Source organism: Hemibagrus wyckioides, linkage group LG10, assembly GCF_019097595.1.
Source record: "Hemibagrus wyckioides isolate EC202008001 linkage group LG10, SWU_Hwy_1.0, whole genome shotgun sequence".
In the NCBI taxonomy this organism is placed as follows: domain Eukaryota; kingdom Metazoa; phylum Chordata; class Actinopteri; order Siluriformes; family Bagridae; genus Hemibagrus; species Hemibagrus wyckioides.
Genome location: NC_080719.1, coordinates 3,742,501 through 3,768,340, shown reverse-complemented (window position 1 = coordinate 3,768,340; position 25,840 = coordinate 3,742,501). Strand labels below are relative to the sequence as shown.

General features: G+C 42.0%; 1 protein-coding gene across 6 annotated transcripts in view; it reads left to right on the top strand.

Moving 5' to 3' along the window:
• Nucleotides 1-25,840, top strand: part of sbf2 (SET binding factor 2) — a 118,052-nt gene that overhangs the window by 21,032 nt on the left and 71,180 nt on the right. For all 6 annotated transcript variants that reach the window (XM_058400676.1, XM_058400675.1, XM_058400680.1 and 3 more), the window contains 4 exons: nt 14,862-14,999; nt 21,184-21,312; nt 23,468-23,578; nt 25,766-25,840. The exon at nt 25,766-25,840 is cut by the window's right edge and continues 31 nt beyond it. In XM_058400676.1, coding sequence (XP_058256659.1) covers nt 14,862-14,999; nt 21,184-21,312; nt 23,468-23,578; nt 25,766-25,840 — 453 coding nt within the window. The remainder of the gene's footprint in view (nt 1-14,861; nt 15,000-21,183; nt 21,313-23,467; nt 23,579-25,765) is intronic.

Genomic DNA, 25,840 nt, shown 5'->3' with positions numbered 1-25,840 from the left:
GGGAGAAATAAATGCTGCGACCTCGCGTAAGCTCCTCAAAACCATGCTACTGCGAATGCGTGCCATGATCAAAGTGTGTGCCCCTTTTTATTTTGGCCTGGAAGTGCATATAAAAAAGAAATATTTTACAGAATCCACCATATCTCAACCATTACATCGTTCATCACAATCTCGATATTTCATTTCCGTTTGAAAATTCTTTGCATTCTGTTCAATTTAATTTTTAGAATCTTTTTAACACTAGGTTTGGTCCCAAAGCAACTTTACTGAAATTAGATTTAATTCCCTAATGAACAACCCTGAGAAAAAGCTCTGAGTCTGTATAAGAAAGAAACCATAATAATCATTCTTCTTGTACAGGAGATGCTTTTGCTTGGACAAGAGATTTGTTAAAAAAAAACAAAACAAAAGAAACATGATGTTTAATCACTAATGTGTTTTTATTGGGAGGAAACGTTTATTTATAGAAGAAGTCTTGACTGTCAGCGCTTTGTAACAGTGAGAGTTCTCAAGAACTGAGCAGAACTCAGCAATCTATCTTGGGTTCTTGCTTACACAACATCTGGTCTGGTTTGTGTTTAGAGGATGTGGTAGCTCAGTGGTTAAGGTGTTGGACTATCAATCAGAAGGTTGTGAGTTCAAATCCCAGCTTTACTGAAAGCTGCCACTGCTGGACCTCTGAGCAAAGCTCTTAATCCTCAGTTGTATAAGATGAGATAAACTGTAAGTGGATAAGGACGCTTGCCAAATATCGGGATATCAAAACAGCTTTGATATCCATGTGTCTATGAAATCCTTTATTACGAAGATTTGATTTACTTTATTGAGGTTGGATACGCTTTACATGCTCCTCACACAGTCAGTTCCAGGTTTGAGACCGTGATGATGATGAGAACTAGTTGAAATGTTAGTCGGAAAGCGTGGTCGTGTTTCCTTTCCACCTTCATCTTCAACAGAACATCTTCCTCTGATGCAGCTCAGCTTCCTTTCGTTTGTCTTTGATTAAGAAGATGAAGCCAAGCGCTGAACGAGGTGAATTTGTGTATATTTACAGCTTTGTAAGATTAGTTACAGATAATAATTGGTTATGTATATTTACAGTTCATCGCTGATGTGGTTAACATAACTAGCAGCCAATCTGGAAAGAGTTACTGGTCTTCTCCACCTCAACCCCCCCTCCCCAAAATGATGTACGGGTCACACTGAAATCTGGCCACACCCACTTAATTTTTCCTCTAGAGTCAGCATCGGTGCGGTTTACGCCCCCTCCACAGTCCTACGTTTTTAATCATCAAACTGAGCAATTGCCCAAGGGCCCAGTGGTGGCAGCTTGGTGGAGCTTGGATTCGAACTCACAGCCTTCCAATCAGTAGCCCAACACCTTAACCACTAAGCTATCACATCCCTGAGCTACCAGTGCTACCACATATTTCATACATCATGAATCAGCAGTAGTTACAGGGCACAAGTTCAATCTCACAAACTTAATCTGTAGCCTGGATTCTTCTTCAAAACTTGCTTGTCAGTGCAGAAAAGAAACTTGTGTGTGTGTGTAGTGCTAGTGACTGCACCCCCCCCCCCCCACCTCCACTATAATCCTCTCTCCAGTCCATCTCAGAAACACACACCAACATGTGGAGCGCTCCTAAATATAGCCCGAGAGCTCCGGGATGTTCAGACAAACAACTCTGCGCTCGCCAGATGTTGTTGATCCCTCCACTTCTGCCTCCCGGTCTCATGCAGCACTCCGCTGTTGTGGTCCGGTCCAGCAGTTCTGCAGTATTTTTATTTTTTTTATTTTTTTATACGCCTTTTGCGTGTCAGGAATCTCTCTGTGTTCTGGGTCAGTTTTATGCTTACAATTCAAGAGGCTACAAACATTTCAGCAATGTTAACAGCCTTCTCATGTTAATTGTTTGCTGGGGGGCCGAAACGAAACAGTCCAGCGTCCAGACGTCCTTCCACTGTGTTTCTGTGGCTTTTTTACTTCAATTCTTCCTTTGAAGATTTCTCTTAACAGATATTCTAAAGTTCTGCAAATTTTTTATGTCCATTTTTTTATGCTGTATTGTTTGCAGACTCTCTTCACACTTGCACACCCAGTCTCTCTATCCATCCATCTATCTATCTATCTATCTATCTATCTATCTATCTATCTATCTATCTATCTATCTATCTATCTATCTATCTATCTATCTATCTATCTCAGTCTCTCTCTGTCTCTCACAGTCTCTGTCTCGCTCTGTCTCTCTTTGTCTCTCTTTGTCTCTCTCTCTCTCTCTCTCTCTCTATCTATCTATCTATCTATCTCACAGTCTCTCTGTCTCTCTCTCTCTTTTTCTCAGTCTCTCTGTCTCTCTTTCTCAGAGTCTCTCTCTCTCTCTCTCTCTCTCTCTCTCTCTCACACACACAGTCTCTCTCTCTGTCTCTCTCTCTCTCACTATATCCTATAGTTCTGCAAATTTTTTATGTCCATTTTTTTTATTCTCCTCTGTATTGTTTGCAGACTTTCTTCACACTGCGAAGATCTCACATGGGATTAGATAAAGCGAACAGAATGGTTCAAGCATCTCGCGGCCACAGCTGCCACCCAGTGCTCTAAATAACTACAGATGAGGAATGTTCCAAATTTTAACCAAAAAAAAGACCCCCATGAACATATTTGCAACACTTGCCTACGAAGGTGTTTTTAATCTTGAAGGAAGTGAATCAGCTCTGCTGTTTGCGTGCCGATTTGAACCCGTGTGCCCTTCAGAGAATTCTCTTCACCTAAACAGCTCGGCAGGGACGACCGAGAGACACAGAGACGCTCGTTACACAGAGCGGAGAAAGGTCAGCCCACATATTCCCCTGCCCTCAGGTGTTGATGGTACGAGCTGAAGCTTTTTATTAGACCACGATTTGCAGTTATGAGACATTGCTTTCTTGTTAAGGGTCAGTTAAAGCTTTTTAATTGTGTTGCACAGTGGCAACACAACCGTACACAGGCTGGAGGATCGAAAACAAGAGAGGATCATTTGTATGGAGAAAAACACGACAGAAAATGAACACACCCTGTCAACCCAAACTGTTCCCACAAAGTTGGGAGCATGAAATTGTCCAGAATGTCTTGGTATGCTGAAACATTAAGAGTTCCTTTCACTGGAACTAAGGGGCCGAGCCCAAACCCTGAAAAACAACACCTGAATTCAATGATTTGGATGCGTGTCCCAAAACTTTTGGTAATATAGTGTAGTTCCTGTTCTCACTTACGTCTCTCTCTCTCTCTCTCTCTCTCTCAAAAAACCCCAAAAAAACCCCAGCTTGTAGTGTAACTGGAAAAAACCAGAAAGCATAAACTCCTGTCCTGATGACTGTTACAAAGCGCTTACACCATAAACCTGTGGCTTGCTCCTGTTACTGAAAATTAATCCACACCATATGACCAATCAGACTCAAGACTGCTGACCAATCTCGAGACAGACAGTGAACGTTTTTGGCCTCGATCTCTGCTGAAGTGTAAAAAAATCATAATGTAGGTATTCAGTGTCCTCAAAAAAACGCAGAGTCACTGAGTTACTGACCAACTACACCAGCGTGTCCTTACATGACTCCCCACTGTTCAGGTGAAGAGTAACTGATTGAACGCAGGACAGTGAGACACTGCTCCCGGGCAGGACCTGCAGTCTAACACACTGAGTCACGTGTTATTACACAGGGTTATGACTGAACTCTGTGTGTGTGTGTGTGTGTGTGTGTGAGAGAGAGAGAGAGAGAGAGAGAGAGAGAGAGAAAGATTTGGGAAGAGAGTGGGCCTCAGGCAGCATATAAAGAAATTCTTCAATTTTTGAGTTGAGTTAAAGTGATTCCACCTGGAAAATTCATTCATGGATGGATGGATGGATGGATGGATGTATAGAGATTAATGGGTATATTTATTGATACATGGATGGATGGAAGGACAAACAGACAGACAGACAGACAGAGATTAATGGATGGATGGATGGATGGATGGATGGATGGATGGATGGATGGATAGATAGATAGATAGATAGATAGATAGATAGATAGATAGATAGATAGATAGACTGCCAGATAGACTGCCAGATAGACAGAGATTAATGGGTATATTGATATGTGGATGGATGGATGGATGGATGGATGGATGGATGGATGGATGGATAGATAGACCGACAGATAGATAAACAGATAGACAGAGATTAATGGGTATATAGATAGATAGATAGATAGATAGATAGATAGATAGATAGATAGATAGATAGATAGATAGATAGATAGATAGATAGAGATTAATGGGTATATTGATAGATAGATGGATGGATGGATGGATAGATAGACCGACAGATAGATAAACAGATAGACAGAGATTAATGGGTATATTGATAGTTATGTGGACAGATAGATAGATAGATAGATAGATAGATAGATAGATAGATAGACTGGAGGATTGATCGATGAATGGATGGATAGATAGATTGTTAGATTAATTGATGGGTAGTTAGATATTATAATTAGATGGGTATTATAGATATTAGAGGTAGTTATTATAGGTAGATTTTGTAGATATTGACCCTGATGGAGATGAGTTGTGTGTAAACGTGGGAGTATTCAGTGTAGACGTCTTTCACATCCGTTGTTACTCAGGTGATCATTCCTCACTCATTTTCCTGCTCTCTCTCTCTCTGTCTTATCCTCCTCTTCACAGCAGCCCTTACCTGTTTACTGCCTCGGCACACGAGGTCCACTGCCCATCATAACAGGAATGTGTGTCATATTTATTGGCACCTCGTGTCACACGTCCCGCTTTGAACCTGAAACCTGGCCTGCACTCGTTATCCCCGGACCAGCCTGAGGACATGTATCTAATGGAAACGCAGCATTACACAGGCGTTTCTAAGAGCTTTAAACACCCCCCCTCCTCCTCTGTTAATGCACAGGAGAGGGCACGCTCCTGTCTCGGCGTCCTCGCTGATTTGTTTGTCTTTCCTTTTTTTTTTTACGGCTTCATCCCTCAGTGTTTGTCTTCCGTCTTCACGTAAAGTGGATTAATGTGTCCTCTTTCTTTTAAGCCTAAACGAAAACATTTTCGTATCTCGTAAAAAAGTCAGAGCGAATAAAGCGTTTTGGGAACATCCTCTCATGCACACTGATACTCTCGTCATTTCTAATGGTTTATTTGATGATTAAGAAAACAAACGTCGAATTTTTTCGAGAACACCCTTAATCTTTCTGACGGCCGAAACGCGTAACACAGCATTCTTTGAAGATCCAGTCCAGTTTTTAATCTTCTGCTTTGTTTTGAGAGACCCGGGCGATGAAACACACTATTCCTTTTTAGGGCCCGACGTCCCATAACGAAGGAATTTGACCTCTCAGCACGGGGCAGATTGTAAATGTTTGTGTCATCTTGCTTGTGTGCTGGCTTTGACTTTTTGAACCGCTCTTTTCTTTCCCCCTCCTGGATCCCGGTTGTAATGTGGAATGTGGCACGTACTTCCGGGAAAAATGTGTCCATGGTTGTAGTTTGGTCTGTAGGCTGTCTGCTGTCTAATTGAACCGCTTCCCTGAGGACACACAAACACACACACACCAGGGTGCATTTTTTAAAGTCAACACTAGATCGTATTTCGTTGTATTTTTTACGACCGTACGTATTGTTACCGTCAAGAGGAGTGTGTTTATGTATCAGTTGATTAAGGCACATTTTTTGCAGAATGATGAGCATGTTAGGAATTTATTAGTAGGGTTAAAGAAATTATTTTTAATCACAGGAATGTGTTTATTTGTTTGATTGTTTTTATTTCCTTTAATGGAATTAAAACGTGGGGCAGCACAGTGGTTGCCTCACAGCAGGAAGGTCCTGGGTTCGAATCCCGGGTTCGAACAGGCAGGGGCCTTTCTGTGTGGAGTTTGCATGTTCTCCCCGTGCCTGCATGGATTTACTCCCACAGTCCAGAAACATGTACGTTAGGTTGATTGGTAATTCTAAATTGCCCATAGGAGTGAGTGTGTGTGGTTGTCGGTTTATATGTGTGGCCCTGTGATGAACTGGCGACCTGTCCAGGGTGTACCCCTGCCTTTCACCCAGTGTGTGCTGGGATAGACTCCAGCAGATCCCCGTGATTAGGGTATAGAAAATGGATGGAATTAAAATGTGCTATATTTCGTAGTTTGAATATGCCATTTCTTGCTAATAGACAACTAAGTCATGACCAAACAGTAGACCATATATACACACCGAGTGTCCTGTTATTTCCTGACCAGGGACCGAACAGGAAATAGTGTGTACCCAGAGCCAGTTTCAGTGAGTCAAAACAAGCCAAAGATTTCCTGTCAGCGCTTGCTTACGCACAGTACCACTAAAAAAAAACATAAAAACAGGAGAGATTTTTTCTCTTTTATATCTCACTGGAGTCCTGGACTCTTCACCTGCTGTAGTAATGCTGATGAAGTTAGGGAAACCTAGCATTATTTTGGTTCTAGATATCATTAAGGCATCTTTTCGAAATGCTTCTCCTGCTGCGTCACAGGGTAGAGTAATACAGCCGGAGGAAAGCTCTTTTCCACATACATGAGCCCACAGGTGCCTACAGTAGGCTGGGTTGATTGACAGGAGGAAAGGGAGAGAGAGCACCATTCCTCACACTATCCCAGAGGTCACATGGCTCTCTGAAATGGATGGCTGTAACATTTTCAGGATTTGAACTCATAATCTCCTGGTAATTGGTGGGCGGGCCTATGCTGTTATTGGTTATTATGGCTTTATGGTGGGAACTGTGGTTTAAGTAGTTGTAGTTGCATTGTGGGTGGAGACAAAGGTTTCATTGATTGCAGTTGCATTGTAGGTGGAGGCAGAGGTTTGATTCATTACAGTTGCACTGTGGGTGGGGACAGAGGTTTTATTGATTGCAGTTGCAATGTGGGTGGAGACAGAGGTTTGATTGGTTACAATTGCATTGTGGGTGGAGACAGAGGTTGGATTGATTACAGTTGCACTGTGGGTGGAGACAGGTTTGATTGGTTGCAGTTGCATTGTGTCATGTAGAGCCTCACTGCTGTAACTGTTGAATCAGCTGTAAATCAAATACGCAAGGACTCTACTAAAGGTACCATCTGATATGAGAACAAAATACTGAAAGTACTTTTTAGGTGTTTGCACCCAGATTTTGAGTTTTGTCCGTGAGAATGAACCTCAGTCCGGCTGTTTATCCAGTACCCAGTACCAATACCATCGTATTTTGTCCTGTTCAGGTGCACTTTGTTTACCCTCATCTATGTCTGCAGGAGAAAAACAGCTCTTGAGTCGAGTTGATAGGTCAGTGATCGCTGCATAGAGCTTGTCCATTGTTTCAAGAGTGCGGAGGTGGGCAGAATTTCCAGGCAGAATCAGGGTTCATGTTTTTCTTCCTGGGTAGAGAGTGAAGGACCTCACAGCAGCCCATGATGTCAGGTTGTAGCCAACCTGCAGCTTTTGTTTTGTCAGGTGAAGAAGACAAAAGGACATAAGCTAGCTCGCTGATTGGAGAGAACGATGAAGGGGCTGAGCTCAGTGCTCTGTGACTCACAGGAAGCACCTGTCCCTGATGCGTTATCGCTCCGTTTACAGGCAGGGGGCTGCTGGGTGACGCAGGCCTGTATTGTGCATCACTTTAGCTCAGGACAAAGGTGTTTACACTCCACTGGCCTGCTGAACTTATTAAAATGAGATTTTATTTTTATTGTGGTTGTTGTTGTTGGTGTTGTTGTTGTTGGTGCTGGCGTTGAATGACGGTTACTTTTTGTTCTAGTAATGACGGACCATTTGGAAAAGGCCCAGGTTTATAAATAACTGGAATATCTAATATGTAGTATGTCTTTTGATAACATGAGGAATATTCATCAGGGCTTTCCTGAGTTTGCTAGAGTGTCATGTCCGTGTTTTTGCACAATGTCTCGAGTGAATAGAAAATCACATCTGTAAACATCTGACTGTGATTGTAACTCGCATTAAAACAACACACCAAATTACAGATCTAAATGATAGTGTGCGGAAATCTGGTTATTGCTAACGTTCCACTTCTGGTGTCTTTATATTACTTTCCCTAAGATATGTGGTGAATTATAGACGTCTTTCGTGACCCGCTAAAAATATCTGTCCCTAAATTGAACCATGTCTGCAGGATTGCATAACCGAGCCAATGGCATACCCAGCTGGAATTGTGTAGAGAACAATACTCGAGCGATTTTTGTACAATTTGGCTGAAATGTTGTGGTGAACAAATCACCGCACCATGGAGCTGCTTTGTGTAGATTACATACAGTCATGCATTAGAGGGTTATTTTTTCTGTCTTCCTTTAGCTCTGACCCTGAAGATGCTCGAAGGAAGTTTTCACGTGGGGAGTTTTCAGCCTATGAATAGAGCATTCATTTTGGCTCAGCTGAGCACTTCCTCGCTCAGACCTGATGCCGGCGCTGGCCCTAGCTGACAGAAATAAACCTTTCACATGTCTAGAGTTCAACATCCAGCCGCGAGCTACTTAGTAAAAGTCTGGTTTTGGCTGAAGACCTGGAGGATGGCTAGGGGGGTCTCTTGTGTCACCCCCTTTCCTCCTCTTTCATTTATGTCATTGTTTTGTCTTCCATGAATACACTGTTTTTTTCCATTCTTGGAATTTAGGGTTATTTTTAATGCTGTTTGTCCATCTAAATAAGAGGATTAATTTGTATCAGGCCACAGTGTGAACACTAGTCAGCTGACGATAACTCATTGGTTCTTCTTACTTAAAAGTTCCACGTTTCTATCTGAACAAAATGCCTAAACAGACAGGATTACTGTAAGATTTATACAGAGCTCCTCATCCAGGTTTTTGCACTGACATGGGTTTTCTTTTTTTTTTTACAGTCTGTTTTTGGACCAACTCGGTCATGGTCTGATCATTTTAATTCCATCCGATTAGACAGACATGGATTTGGTTTGGCATTAGGCAACGGAATGTTTTTGGCCGATGCTACTCACTGTATTTAGTTGTCCAGGGCACATCTCCATATGAAACACTTCCTAAATTGAGAAATCTACACAGAGAGATATCACAAGGGGATTGGTTATATCCGATATCACCGTCTGCTCTTTAACCTTCAATATTAAATGCTGATAAATAAATAATTCACCTGGTTAATGATCTAATAATATTAAACCTTAAATGGATTTCAAACAGGGGTTAGTGGTTAGCACTGTTGCCTTACAGCAAGAAGGTCCTGGGTTCGAATCCCGGGTTCGAACAGACAGGGGCCTTTCTGTGTGGAGTTTGCATGTTCCCCCCCATGTTTGCGTGGGGGTACTCCGGTTTCCTCCCACAGTCCAAAAACATATACATTAGGTTGTTTTCACGTTATGTGCCCCTGTGATGGACTGGTGACCTGTCCAGGGTGCCTTTCACCCAATGTGTGCTAGGATAGGCTCCAGCAGATCCCCGTGGCCCTAATAAGGAATAAAGTGGGTATAGAAAATGGATGGATAGATGGATTTCAAACAGAATACGTATTGCAGACATCCAGGTTCATCTGCAAAACGACCAAGCAGAAACTGGGTAGCTCTATAAAAAGTAGATGTCATGCAGAGAAAGTAATCTCCTCCAAATAGGGCGAAAAATGCTGGATTTGCATTTCGACAATACCAAAGAACCCTACAAGGCTGTTCCAAGCCAACAGCTTACACCTGACAGCCCGACGATCAGATCACGACCGCATGTCCTCTTTGTCCTCCAGACTGGGACAATGCTTTTACACTATTTACAGCCGTCACTATAGAGGCACCCAAGTAATCGAATAGGCCAGACAGCAGATGAAGGTCTAATTTGGTTGCCCTGTTCTTCATGCTTGCTCAGCTTGCACCGATTCTTAACAGGTCAAGCCGCAGATCCGGTATCGCTTTGTGGAACGGGCGGCATGTCCACATGACTAGGAACCCTCAGCGAAAATGTTATCGGGCTTATTGACATCACAAACGCAGGACACTTGAAGTGCCATTGTCACTTGACTGGGATCTAAACTGAGTGCAGGATGTGTTATGTCTTTGATATGACTCAGCTGGTTCTGTGTGTGTGGGGGGGGCAAGAACGTTAGTTAGACTGTTATGAGAATTCTTTTCCTGGCCGCTCTGTACTTTGTACAGAGGTCACTTATGAGCTTACAGTAGCGTGGGTTTCTTATCAGAAATCTGTTTATAGAGTCACTTGTGCCCTCGTATCACTCTGCTTTGCCTCTTTACCCTTCACAGCCTTTCTGTTTCTGTGGTACATGTCACACTGTGAGCACCGCTAGCCTAAATAAATTCTTAGCATTCCTTTGTGTGATGCGTTAAAGTGTTTTATTAGGTTGACCTGACAAAGGCATCATACTGTTGTTTGTACACCTATCTCTTTTTTATGCATCACATTTTTTGACACAGAACCACTAAGTTTGGCCCGGTCGTAGATCCTACATGAATAGCAAATACATAAATGATTTAAGTAAAGATCAGCATTGTTATTATTGCCAGGAATGTCTGCTAAAATTGTGTGTTGTTCCCCATTTAGGAGTATACAGGGAATAGTTCTGTTGGTTCTGCCTTCATATGATTTGCTGTGTTAATTCAGACGTACTTCAGTCTATTAAAGCTGCTCCGCATCACCCACTAACACTCTATGAACCATTTGGAACACAGTTGACATGCTAGAAACTGTGGTAGAAGCTGAGGTTCAATAGTACAGCATTTGGCACACACCCTTATCCAGAGCGACTTACATTTATACAAGTGAGCAGTTAAGGGCCTTGCTCAGGGTACCAGCAGTGGCAGCTTGGTGGCTCTGGGATTTGATTTCTCACCATTCTGATCTGTAGTCCAACTATTCTGATCTGTACTGGCTAGACTTACAACCTAGCCACAACCTGGGATAGCATACCAGCCAGCTGGGTGTCAAAATGGTGTGAGTTCAAATCCCAGATCCACCAAGCTGCCGCTGCTGGTCCCCTGAGCGAGGCCATTAACTACTCACTTGTATAAATGTGATAAATGTAAGTTGCTCTGGGAAACGGAAGGGTGTGTGCCAAATGCCATAAATGTAATGTAACCTGTAATACCACAGCAACAACCTAGAAAACACATGGAATGGCATGGGAATCGCTTAGCAACTCCCTAGCAGCCACTTTAAACACTGTAGCAACCAGCTCGCAACAACCTATCAACCATGCAGCAACACTCTCTTATACATTCTGAAATACCAAAACAAACATCAAGAAACACCCTAAAAACCATGTGGGATTATATAATAACCATATTAACCACATGGCTACACCCTGGCAAACTCCTGGGATGCCATGCCAACCAAGTACTATCACCCTAGCAACCACTTGGGATATGATAGCATCCAACTAGTCACACAGTGGCAAACTCTTGGAATGCCATAGCAACCAAGTACTATCACCCTAGCAACCCCTTGGGATATGATAGCATCCAACTAGTCACACAGTGGCAAACTCTTGGAATGCCATAGCAACCAAGTACTATCACCCTAGCAACCCCTTGGGATATGATAGCATCCAACTAGTCACACAGTGGCAAACTCTTGGAATGCCATAGCAACCAAGTACTATCACCCTAGCAACCCCTTGGGATATGATAGCATCCAGCTAGTAACACCGTGGCAGTCTCCTGGAATATCATAGCAACCCCCTAGCAACCACTTGTACCATAACCACCACTTAGCAACACCCTAAAGCCAGCTGGAATACCATAACAAGCAGTGTGTAAGATTCTTGAAACCAACTGGAATGTCATAGCAAGCCACCTCGAGCACCCCAGCAATACCCTAGCAACAAGGTGGAATTCCATAGCAACCGTATAATTGGAATATCATAGGAACAGCCTAGCAACCGCCTGGTTTAACACGTCTCTATAACATTTTAACATTTTTAATCTTTAAACGCTGATGTTATTGCGTAACCTACTTTACGCAACATTTCTGTGATGTTTGTCGAGCACAGTTTGTTGCATTTGTTTTTTTCCTCTTTTTTTTCTCCCTTAATATCCGATCCAACATTACCACCACAGAAAATATGATCAGATCAGAGCATCCCTGGTGTTTTCCTGCAAAGGGTATTGCTTTAGTGGTTTTGTTTTCTGTAACAATCTCCAGACTTTTTCTAAGAAATGCAGTCAGACATCCTGAAATAGAAATTTATCATTATGAATCAGATATTATAAGTGCGGTCAGGATGACAGCTTGTCATGGGACCTGACTTCATTGTTGGCTGTCCGTAGTGATCGAATACAGCAGACAGTTTTGGCGTGTTTCTCTGAAACGTGTCCCAGCCCTGAGTCCAGCCTGGCTGCCGAGGTCCCTCCTGACCCCATGAACAAAGCCTAGCTTAAGCTAATATTCCTGTACTCATCAGACAGGCATGTACAAATGACTTCTATCACGATCATTGTTTTATACGGATTTTATTCTGTGATTGATTGAACCGTACACAAATTGAGGATTATATTTCTAGTGTTTGACTCCCATGTCAGAATTCTGGCAATTCTAGACATTTAGTCTCTTTCCAGTTCTGTTTTCTGACCATTCAGAGGAAAAAGCTGTTGATGCGACCCACTCTTCTCTATCTATTCTTTCCATATCCATCTGCATTGTTTATCTGTTTCCCTCTGGATATTGACCACATACTTTGCATATTTTCATATTTTCCGTAACTTTCCTGGCACCTGTCCCGATCTGATGATGCCTCGGAGCATTCTGCTTTTCCCTCCGCTGCCTTGCGGTGTTAGAAACTTCCTGCCTGCTATTGTGTCTGCTGTTGGTCTGTGACATCCTGGTTCAAGCCCTCGGGTTGCTCCACCACTCTTTTGCTTTCTCTGCCTCTCATTGTACTTCTTCTCTGTTCCTCTCATCCACAAATAACATAACGGACACTTGTTGTAAACGTGACACAACTAACGTAAGGCAGCGCATGCTCATGCTTGATCATCGCACGTTGCTCGTTTCCCTGACTCTGACTCAGATACAGTCCGGAATTCTGCAGGACACCTGCTAGCCCCTGCCGAAGAACCAGTTTGTGGTTCCGTATCTCTGATTGGGCTAAATCTGTGTCATCTTAATAGCCCTTACTGTTTGTAGAAGCAAGTGGTGGTACAAATGAAACATAATTACTTTAACCTTAACACGAGGCCATAGCTTGATGTTTCCTGATCTTATACTCCTCAGTGTGAGTAGAAATTTCTGAACGGGAATGTAGGTGTTTGGAGCGAGGGGCAAGGAAAGCGGATAAGTGCCATTTCCTGCTCTCTGATGAGGGGATTATGTAGTAGCTGAAAGAGGACATCCTGCTACTAGGTTTCCACCGACCAGTTTACGATTATAGGTAACCAGTTTGCCAGGACCTAACAAAAGTCCCTACTCAGATCTTATTCCAGTAAGGGCTCTGAACACTCTGGGACTAGATGCTGGGATTTTTTGTTTGTTTGTTTTAGAATTCCCTTTTATTGAGTTTCCAGAAATACATCAAAGAGCCAAAAGTATGCAGGCATTTAACCATCACACTCATGAGGGTCTTTTGCCACCAGCTTTATGGTTAGCACACAATTATCTAGAATGTCTTTGTATGCTGCAGCTTTACAATTTCCCTTCCCTGGAACAAGAAATCGAAACTCATAAAGACATGGTTTGCCAAAGTTTCAGTGGAAGACCTTGAGTGTTTTGCCCAGAGCCCTGACCTGAACCCCATTGAACACCTTTGGCATGAACCGGCATGACGGCGGTAACCAGTCTCTGGCGCACAACCTCTTGTGTTCTGGTGGTTAACAGAACAGATCCCAACAAGCAGGTTCCAAAGCTAGTGGAACACCTTCACTACCTTCAAGAATGTACAGTGAAGGGAGAACAACTAAATATTATTATCCAAGATTTTAGAATAGAGGGTTTAATATTCAGGTGTTCACATGCTCTTCAGCCTTATAGAGTATGACCTCAGAGTTATCTGTAATGAAAATTGGTGATTTTTATATCTGTCTGTCTGGGATTCTTTATTAGCATGTCTCAAGAACGAGTAGTTGGATGTTTGTAGTGTTTATAAGGAATTAGTATTATAACCAGTAAAGATCTCTACAGGGTCAAGGACACAGCAAGATTAAATGTCTGAAATACAGTGGAACCTCAGCATATGAATTTAATCGCTTCTGGAGGCGAGTTCTTAAGATGAAAGTTTGTGTTGTGAAATGAATTTTGACATAAGAAATAATAAATGCAGATAATCCGTTCCAGCCACCCAAAAATAGCCCCAATATGAAGCGTATGTAAACTGTATGGCTGCTTACAAAGAACTGACCCAAGCCAAGCATTCCATGTCAAGGGTCCTCACAAGAAATCGTGCCACCAAGCTTGGGCGAAAAATAGAACAGATGACCCACACCACCAATCAACCAGTCGACAAAAAAAACGCCCAAAAATCACTTAGCTTTTGAATGAAGATGGGTGTGGAGGTGTGCCTGTCTACTTTTGGTGATTTTTTTTCCCCCCTCTATTATTACTACCACAACTTTATGAACTCATGCTCATGCTTCATCAAACAGACATGGAGGAAAGCATTATCTACTCTATTCAATATACACGGCTCACAGATGCCCATGACACTCTGATGGACAGTAGAGTGTAGAAACTTTCCTGGCCACCAGTAGATGTGGCATCCTTTGAATTCAAACTCACAAATCTCCCACCAATAAATGGAACGGTTTTCTGTTGTACCTTTAAGGGAGCTCCTTCAGTGTAACCCTCAAGGATGTTCTTTAGCTCCCTCCCTTTATTCTTTGTGATCTAACCTCATGTACATATGTGCTCTCCTTTCACAGTTCTGTCAGCCAGGAGGATGGAAGCTATCTCGTGAAAGGAAGCCTCCTACGTTCTTCACAGTGGTGCTGACGGACATTGACTCAGACCGACACTACTGCTCATGTCTGACCTTCTACGAGGCTGAGGTCAACCTGCAGGTGAGGCTGTCTGGCGCTCTGGTTACAGCCTGCGGTTTCCTTTAGGCTTGATGGGTAAAATATTATTAAAGAACTGTAAGCCTAGCAAAAAGTGATTTTAGTATTACCAGCTGTGGTGATTGCGAAAACTCGGTGGATTTTTAAAAAAAATTTTTTAAAGTGATTCTGCAGTCCATATCAGCACAAATTCCATATAATCCTGTATTAAGTAGGATGTCTGCTGTCAACGTGGCTGATGTTTTCTCTGTTGATGCTCCTTGCAGGAACACTCGGGTCAAAAACTGTTACGTATCATCAGTAAATATTTGTCTGCTTTGGTCAAAATCTTTCTTTTTTGCCTATTTTGAAAGACTTAGAAACAAAAAGAGAGTAAGGATGATAATATTGTGATAGAAAAATATCAGTGCGAATCAAGGGGAGGGTGTACAAGACAGTGGTGAGACCGGAAATGCTGTATGGTTTAGAGATAGTGTCACTGAGGAAGAGACAGGAGTCAGAGCTGAAGAGGTTCTCTTTGGGAGTGACACGGTTGGACAGGATTAGGAACGAGTACATCAGAGGGACAGCTCATGTTGGACGTTTGGGGGACCAGATTAAGATGGTTTGGACATGTTCAGAGGAGGGAGTATATTGGTAGGAGAATGTTGGACATGGAGCTGCCAGGCAGGAGGAAAAGATGAAGGCCACAGAGGAGGAATATGGATGGAATAAATGAGGATATGAAGCTAGTGGGTGCAAGTGTTGAGGATGCAGAAGAGAGGGATAGGTGGAGAGAGATGATTCACTGTGGCGACGCCTGAAGGAAAAAGCCGAAATAAGAAGAAGAGGATGATGATATCCTTATGTCACACAAGCTTGGTTCCCTTCCTTTTCAGAACCCTCTCATAATATACATGAGATTCCTGCGTCCTGAGTATTCTCCGTTCTGTCACGTCGGCCCAGATTATTACCCCGGATCACACCCTCGATGGTTTTGATCCTTGATAGTTTCATGCTTGAGGCTTTAGAACGAGCTTCCACTAAAATTCCAACAACAGGAGCTATAAAGTTTATTCCTGGAAATGAAAAACTACTTCAGATGTTTAAGGAGCCGTTCAGTTTCGTTTCCAAAGTTACAATGCGTAAAAAAAAAACTTGACTGTATATCAAACATCCTGTCGCACACCCTCACAATAGCATTCGGACGCCAGGTCAGCATCTGGAATTCAAAGGTGGTCATTAAGACCAAACGTGTCGCTCGATGATATGCAGTGAATCACAGTGAAATTACATCTTACAGTTAGACTGCTTGGAAAGGTTAATTAGTTTACCGATGCATTCAGGAATCTGACTATTTAAAAACCCAGAGTCAGTCTTCCTCTAAATTATGACATCACATTAAGTTGTTATCTAGAGTTTATCAGCATTAACTGGAGTCTTGGGATGTTCTTCGATACAGCTTCCTTAATCAGATTCAGGAATTTTCTTTTGTTCCTCCCCCAGTTTCTTTCCTCAGAGGTGCACATACTTTTTTCCACTAATGACCTCTGTCAATAAACTTGGTTTGGAATTCAATTTTAACATTACATAATGTTGTATATGAAATAAGTGTTTAATATGGCATACATTAAGGAGGCGTAAGACATTTTTGGAGCCGGAGTTATGAAAAATTCCAGGTGTTCCAATAACGACATAATAATGACAGCTGGGCTTTTGTGGCCTGGTCCTTTTGAATGTTACACAACAGTTTGGTTAGGATGATGATGAAGAGCACATCGTGTCTGGAGGCTTCGATGGCCCCCAGCTGTTGCCTCCCTTTGTGACTTCTCGCGGGAGTCGTTGTCTTGTTCTTTCTTTAATCCTCATCTGTCTTCCCAGATCGAGCGATGAAGGCCACCCAGATGTGTGCAGCTGCAATGTCATCACACCCATTAACACCGATGAATTATTCTTTATTATCAGACAAGACTTATGCCTCCCGACGCCCCTCTTCTCTGTTTTTTATTTATTCCTCTTACTCATAGGACACTGTAATCCGATACACTAAACGTCTTTAATGGATTAGCATCACATAGAATTTGTGAAATATGCTAATTTTACATTATATAAGAATCTCGACATCTCGACAGGTCACCCAAATACCTGATGAAGGGAATCGTGATGGCTAGACCACTGGATCAGGGCATCTCCAAAACTGCAGCTCTTGTGGGGTGTTCCCGGTCTGCAGTGGTCAGTATCTATCAAAAGTGGTCCAAGGAAGGAACAGTGGTGAACCGGTGACAGGGTCATGGGCGGCCAAGACTCATTGATTCCCGTGGGGAGAGAAGGCTGGCCCGTGTGATCCGATCCAACAGACGAGCTACTGTTGCTCAAACTGCTGAAGAAGTTAATGCTGATTCTGATAGTAAGGGGTCAGACTATACAGCTCAATCCGATCCAGTAAACGTCCTTGATGGATTAGCATAACCTATAATTTGTGAAATATGCTAATTTTACTTTATATAAGAAGACAGGTCACCAAAATACCTAGCGTTCTCTTCACTAGAACTAAGAGGCTTGAAACTGTTGTGCACAAAGCACCGAGCTCCATGAAGACATGGGGTTGAGGTGAAGGTTGGAGAAAATGAAAGAACTTGAGTGTCCTGCACAGACCCCTAACTCCACCGAACACCTTTTAGGAATGATCTGGACCTGGAGTCTCCTCGACATCCTGACATCAGAGTCTGATCTCACAGAACACAGGTCTCCACACCCACGCTCCAACATCTAGTGAAAGAAGAGTGGAGCTTGATCTAGGGAAGTAAATCTGGAATGGGAAGATCAGCAAGGGCATATGGGAGTGTTGGTCAGGGTGCACAAACTTTTAGTCAGTAGTATTCTGGTTTCTGCTTAGTCAGGCTGGTTCAGCAATCATGAATCATTACAGACTTGAGTACATCATGTTCGGAATGTAGACTTTTTTTTTATTTCTGTAACTTATTTAGACCGATAATCTCTTACCAGTGTCCTTCTTGTGAAGTTGGAGAGAGAAAAAAAAACTTATCATGCACTGACCCTAGAGAATCCTCATATAGAGGCTAAATAAGCATCTATAATTAAGCTTAAATTATGTATCTCATCTGTTCCTATGGAAACGATAACATGACATAACAGAATGAGCACATTAATATAAACCTGCGAGTTCTGGAAATATATCTGGAAAAATAATTGAAACCTTCTGACCAATCAGAATTGAGAATTCAGTAGTTTGAGGTAACGGTAGTTATGCTAAGGATGTGAAAAGGTCAGTGTACAGTCCGAAGACTTACAAGTATGTCATTTAGTTTTCTACTAATCCTGAAACCAACCCTGACTCAGCAAAAATCAATCCAGTCCAAAAAGCCGTGCGATTTTTAGAAGCTCAAGGTTTAATTCACGGTTTAATAGAACACTATAGAATTCAGAGAATTGAAGTACATTTTTATCTGATTGGAGGCAGCAGCCATGGAATGTATTTTCCCTCGTAATTGAGCCAAATCCTCCCCGAAAACGCCGAAATGTGTTTCCCATCTGTGGGGGTATTTTAATCCCAGCGCTCCCCACGGAAGATGCTGTGGCTCTCATGGCATGTTTTCATTGTCTGAGCAAAAAGGCAATAAAGAGGCGAGTCAGCGGGGTTTGAAAGGTGGCCACCAATACGAGCTTATGTGCTTTATTGAGGCTCAAAGCGGGCAATTCGAACCAGATTCGGCGCATCAGTACTCGATATTGGTTTCATATTTGAAGAGGGAAATTAAAAATGAGTCAGTGAGGTTAAATACGCGTTCTTCGAGTTTCCGGTGTATTTGCAGTTCAACTCGGTGAAGAATGAATCATGATCCCAAATTGGCATTTTAAATACAATGGGCCTTTTTTTGTGCACTGTTGAGCAGAGAGAACGTTTTTCCGCTAAAGCAAACAACATGAGAAAGATTATAGAAAAATGACGAACTGTAAAGGAATCGGTGCAGTGCGGCGAGGCGAGGCGAGGCGAGGCGATTAAACCGCAGGTAGAAATTAGTTTGAACGTCATCTTCAGATCATCTTTTCTACTTTGTAGTGCAATTTTAGCCTTCTTTAGCTTGCTATGAGTGATAAGGATTTTCCCAAATGTTTTCAACTCTCCACACTTTTATCTTTAGTGGAAATAAACACACACTTCGTATCGAGCTACTCATCCTCACTGCTAACTCTGATAGCTGTGAATGGAATCTTACATGAAGAATTTATATCCTTTATTCTGCTCAAAGTCCTTTGTTGCTGAATTAGACTCCTTAACGAGTTCATTCTCAGCAGCTTTGACAGAGACAAAGAGAAAAACCTGCTGATAATTTTCGAGTTTCTGTGGTGAACATTCTGCCTTGCGTCCATGTTCTTTTTATTTTATTTTATTTTATTTTATTTTATTTTTCTTTGATTTTTCTTTGATTTTCCTTTATTTTTTTAATTGATTTTTTATTTGATTTGATTTCATTTTATTAAATTTTATTTTATTTTTTATTTTATTTTATTTTATTTGATTTTTTTATTTTATTTTATGTTTTATTATTTTATTTGATTATATTTTTTATTTTATTTTATCTTATTTTATCTTATTTTATTTTATTGAGTGAAAAGGGTCCATAATTTTCTTTGGGCATATAAAAGGAAAGTTGGATATTAGATTTTTTACATAGATTTCAGTTTTTACATTTGTCATGTAATTATGACATTTCCTTCGGCTGAGTGTAATGTAATTGATTCGATTTCCAGCCTCCATGCCTCTGGACATAACTCTCTGTCTCTCACACACATACACACACCCACATTCTCTCTCTCTCTCTCTCTTTCTCTCTCTCTCTCTCTCTTTCTCTCTCTCTCTCTCTCTCACCTGTGTGGGGACACACTCACACACACACAACTTATATTGTTCGATACTTATTGCACTACCTCAACCCCTGTGTTTTTCATCTGCTGCTATATTTATATTTGTTTATTTCTATTTTGCACTACCTCACCTGCTGCTTTTTTTGCACAATACATGTTGTCAGGCCCCAAAGTTCATCATCTCATTTTATTACATTTCATTTACATTTCATTGCACATTCTTTTTCTTTTTTTTTTCAGTGCTAAGTGTCCTGTGGTTTTGTGTTGTCTTTTTTGTATTTATTATTTTTGCACTGTCTTGTCGTTGCTTTGTTTGCACCTAGCTGCACACTTTACACTTTATGTGGCTTGGACGAACTTTCGGTCCTAGCTTTGTGTTTGATCTTTATGTTGTATGTTTATGTAGCACCAGGTCCTGGAGAAACGTTTTTCATTTCACTTTGTACTGCGTCAGCTATATGTGGTTGAAATGACAATAAAGCTTCTTGAATCTTGAATCTTGAATGAATCTTGGAACACGGTTCGTAATATCACAAGCCATCATAGGTTAGACTAACATCTACATCCCACAGGCCACTGGAGAGGTCTCTTGGACCAAACTCTCGCCAATTATACACTAATTCAATTTCACAGTTTTTCTTGAGGTCTATTAATAGGACGACACATGGGTCAGAATTTCATTTCCTCTCAGATTTGGGTCATTAGCATAACCCATAACCTAATCTAAGCATGTGCGTCCTCGAGAGGCTCGGACTCAGCCGGGGCTCATTCTATAACTCGATTTGCTCGAGCTATTTTCGTTCTGTCTTTGTTGGGAAAAAAATGAAGAGTCACTTCTTTTCGTGAACATTTCTGATTCATCTTTTAGCAGAATTGTGAATCATCAGCCAGAATCAGCATTTTTTGTACGTTTGCCACACTGTGTTCATGAGAACTAGTCGTGGAATGAAGCTGGGGTTTAGCTGTAATCATATGATCATATTTATATGTATATGTTCTCCCTCAGCTTCCCTTCTCAGATTTGTTTAAGCTCTGAGTGATCCAGTGAGATCCCCTAAATCTGATGGATATCATCTCAGTCCCTGAAACACAATGAGGATCTAATTCAAATAACATATCAGCCATTTAATTTCTTTATATTAAAAAGATGTTGCCATAGGCGACCAAGAACATAAGTTATAAACGAGCGAGGCCAGGTTTCAGTCTGAGAATGATTCATTCTCATGATGTTTCCTGGATTTGTTTTTCTTTTTAATAGTAAGCATTGCACATCATAACGATCTGATGAGCTTTTACACCTCCGTCACCCTTTTCCTTCCAGGGCACGAAGACGCTGCAAGGTGAAGGAGACGAAGACGAGGAAGAGGACGGTCTGATCCAGCCAGCTCAAGTGTTTGCACCCAAAAGTCTAATCCTGGTCTCCAGATTAGATTTCCCAGAAATATTCAGGGTAACACACACACACACACAAGCAATGACCCCTGCTTTCAACATTGTCTTCAATGCTACAGAATGTCTCCATGGGTTTATTTGTCAATTTGTCGCCGTAGTGCGAGTCCGAGTGGTGGCCTTATTAAAGGCACTTCATCAGACGAGCGCAGCAGCTAGCAGGTTTTTATTAGCTGTGTGTGTGTGTGCGTGTGTATACACATCAGAACCTTTTCAGTAGCGGTGCATGTGTAGGGTTTGTGGTTTCATTTTATCTGCTCTTCATTTCCTCATCCTCACATTTTGCCTCTTGATTAATAGTCTGTGGCCTCTAATATCTGCAGATGAATTCTGATTGGTTGATTCATTTCATTTTGTAGCAGCAATGCTGACATCTCCAGCTAAGGAGATGTTTAGATAGATATGAGAGAGAAAGACACACACAAAGTGTGTGTGTGTGTGAGAGAGAGAGAGAGAGAAAGAGAGAGAGAGAAACAGACATAGGGTAAAAGTGAGAGAGAGAGACAGACAGTAAATGGGTGAGAGAGAGAGAGAGAGAGAGACAAAGTAAGAGAAAGAAGGACAGGCATAGGGTAGGAGAGCAAGAGAGATACACATAGGGTGAAAGAGAGAGAGAGTAACACATAGGGTAAGAGAGAGTGAGACAATGGGTGAGAGAGAGAGAGACGGAGAAATTAAGAGAGAGAAAGAGGGACAGATATAGGGTAAAAGAGAGGGAGAATGCGAGAGGCAGACATAGGGCGAGAGAGAGAGAGAGAGACAGAGGCAGACATAGGGTGAGAGAGAGAGAGAGACAGAGGCAGACATAGGGTGAGAGAGAGAGAGAGACAGAGGCAGACAGGGTGAGAGAGAGAGAGAGAGACAGAGGCAGACATAGGGTGAGTGAGCAACAGAGAGAATGAGTGAAAGAGAGAGACAGACAGACAGAAAGTAAGAGAGAGAAAGAGGGACAGACATAGGGTGAGAGAGTAAGAGAGAAACAGATATAGGGTGAGAGAGAGAGAGAGTTAAGAGTTTTATTAATCCCGAAAGGTAAATTTGGAAAATCTAAGAGTAATAAATTTCAGAACTTTTTCTTCAGAAATAGTAATAGAAAGTACAAGAGAAATAATGAAAATGACACAAGCAGGAAAAATACCATGACCCAAGCACAAAACATACAGGTATAGTGTAACTACACCAGTCTGCCACTCTCACAGCACCTTAACACATATACACACATCATTAATATTCAGTGCAGCAAAGCAGATGTTCCAAAAAACAGGATTAGAGCAGGAATTATAACGATTCCTGAGCGACAACCTAATGAGGTCTGGCTAACGAACGGGCGAGTTACATTACAGCTTACAGCGGTTTATTTTGTTTAGTTTTTTTGCATTTCCAAAGTGAGTCTTGTAGACCTTTAACACAAATATACAACGTAAAGCATGAAAACTAACGGTTCATGTTATAAGAACGAGTGAAGTCTACCATCTTTTCGCCTCGGCCCAATCTCTCAATTATTTTCACTTTTGTTACCATGGTTATTGCATTGCCCTTCCTAGCGGCCCCTCCATCACCACTGCTCTTCCTCTTGCTTCTGGACATCCTTGAGAATCAGTACTTACTGTACCTGATTCTGAAATGTTTGCGCGTCATTAATGCAGATTAATTAATCTAGTTTAAGGAAATCTACTGAATCAAATTGAACACTTTTCTACCAGGCGGTAGCTCGTGTGATGCGAGAGTTGAAATTCGCTGTAGTCACACCACCATGAAGTTTACAATCATGGCTACGTACCAAAGAACTCCTCAGCAGGAACCTGCGACAGATTCGTCCTTCTCTGCCCTCCTGGTCCACTCTCCGGAGCTCTGTTTCTTTTTTCTTTTCCCCCCAGATTCTATTGTGCAAACATTGTTATTCTCTCGTACTCATCAGATGGATGTGTGTAGAACTCAAGGCGCATTCTTTGGCGACTGAAATTAGTCTCGGTGGTGGCATTTCCTGTTAATGATGCTAAAACCCTATTAAATCTTACTAAGACTCTCTGAAATGCTTTGGTGTGTGTAACGTGCAACCCAGAAAGACTTTTTCCAATCAGATGTGTGCTGTTAATTGTACCAGTGTGGGGTTTTTCTTTTGTATATACACAGACTGATGCTCCTCTCTCCCTCAGGGCTGTTTGGGGCTGATCTACACCGTTTACATCGACAGTCTGAACTTCTCCATGGAAAGCTTGGTGGTGAACCTCCTGACCTGCACCGTGCCCACAGCAGGAGGCTCCCAGGTGAGACATTACTCAGCCGAACAGCAGTTCCTCCAAACGTCGGAGGGTCGCCCGGGGTTAATTGGCTCGCTCGGGTCGGCTCGGGAGCGTGGCTGTGTCAGGGAGGAGGCTCCTCTCCTCACATCCTTATTTAAACTGGAGTCGTAATGCATGATTTTAGGAAGTTCGAACCTTCTGCTCATTCAGAGATGCCAACATCAATAACCTAGTTCTATCATTTAAAGCTTTTTTTGCTATCTTGCTGTGTCAGGAGATGCCTTGCTGTGATAGGAGATTCTATCATTTTAAAGCTAATAAAAGTCAGAAAAAATATAGAATAAAGGCACAACAATATTGCTTGCCGCTTTTGCTTTCATGTATTGACTTTTGCCCTAATTGGATAGGACTAAATGCACTTCCTGTTTTACAGGAACGCCTCTGAGATTTTATTTCCATCTGTTTTTCTACCTCCTCCTCCTCAAAATTAAACAAAAAAATAATTGCAGACTGAATTACCTGGTGCTTTTCACCAAACTCAAACTCAGCAAAGCATTTTAGTCTCATCTGGATACATGGATACACGTGTCTTGGATTGTGTATATAATAATTTATGTTTAGGGGTCTGGGTATAAGTGTGCATCATTGCCCCACCCACGTATATTAAACATTTTAGATGAGGCAAAAACCTTGACTAGCTGTGAAAACATTTAAGAGAAATAAAATAAAATGTCTAAGAAAGCGAGATACCACTCTTGACCCATGTGAGGATGTAACTTTGCCAAGAGAGTGAATATAAAGGGAGAAAATGAGAGGACCGAGTACTGAGCCTTGTGGGACACCACAGTTTGGATGTTTATTCTATCAGTCTGGCTGTCCTGCTCTGATCTCGGGAGCATCCCAATCAGCTCATCGTTTCATGAGTCAGGGTGCTAATCAGGGAGTCTGGATTTGTTTCTCTGAATCACAAAATCATTCCAGTGTGCTGGAACTTTCGCTAATAAAAAATATCCCACAATGCATTGAAAAAAAAACCCGGAGCATCCATGCTCACAACGCTCCCTTACTGGAACTGATGCCGTACTTTCAGAAGCCCCTCAGGTTAATCCACAAATATAAATAGTGCACTTGTTAGCATTGTTGTAGCTCTCAAATGATTACCTCGAGTGCCTTGAGTACTAGAGGAGAGATTTGTAACTTTGGCGTTTTTTATATACTGTTTGTTTGAGTCTTAATGAGTGCTCAGTGATTTCTGTAAAAGATCAGCAGCGCTCATCCTCTTTGTGAACTCGTACATTTGTGTTCATTTTGTAACTGTTTTGTAACTATAACGTGTGTTTATACACCTTAGCCGTGTGCCATCTAAATTCAACCAGTTCTATAGATATTTGTAGTTCAAATGTTTCTTAATCAGTATCTGGCTCTCAAACTTCTCATCAACCTTCCAAACTTGCCATTAAACATCACAGGCGAATCCGAACAGCTTGTAAGTTTAAAGGAAATCAATAAAATTTCCGTTTCAGGGCCGACGGAAGGAATGCAGGCCAATATGATCTGAAACGTCGGACCCTGAGAATAATTTACAGGTTTTGGTGTAATGCGCTGATCCATTTCACAATCCCTCCTGCAGACCTTATTCTTCCCAGCTGCTCAGCGAGATCAAACAGTTACGAACCGGAGGAAACAACCAGACGACGACGACTCCTCCTCCACTCATACACAAACATCAGGGATCATAGCATCCATCAGCACCCAGCTTTCACGTCATGATTTGTCGCTCTGTAGAACCCACACACTGGGAGAGTTTGCGCTCAGCAGGACGACTCGGACTCGTATTGCTGTAGACAGCTGCTCTGCTTGCCAGGTTTATTTTTGGGGGAAACCTATGATTTTGGGTTTTTCTCCGCGCTACTACTAGCGTGCTGGCTAAAATTAATTCGGTTGTGATGTGGTAACAGTCCGGGATAAATTCAGCATGACACAAGCATTTAAAAAAAATACACATAAAGTCATCTGAGAGCAGTGTGGTTTATAACACTGCTATTCTTTACTCATCATGGCACTGATTCCCTCTAAAGTTGTGGCTTTAAAGCTTTCCACAGTTTCGACTCTCTTATTAATGTAACGAAACGTCATCAGGAGTAACGTCTCCTGTCTCGTTGCCTTGTTCATTGCTGATGCAGGCCTCACTGTTTGTGTCCGTGTTTGCAGAAGCTCTTTTCTCTCGGAGCCGGAGATCGACAGCTGATTCAGACTCCACTGAATGATGGCCTGCCTGTGACCAAT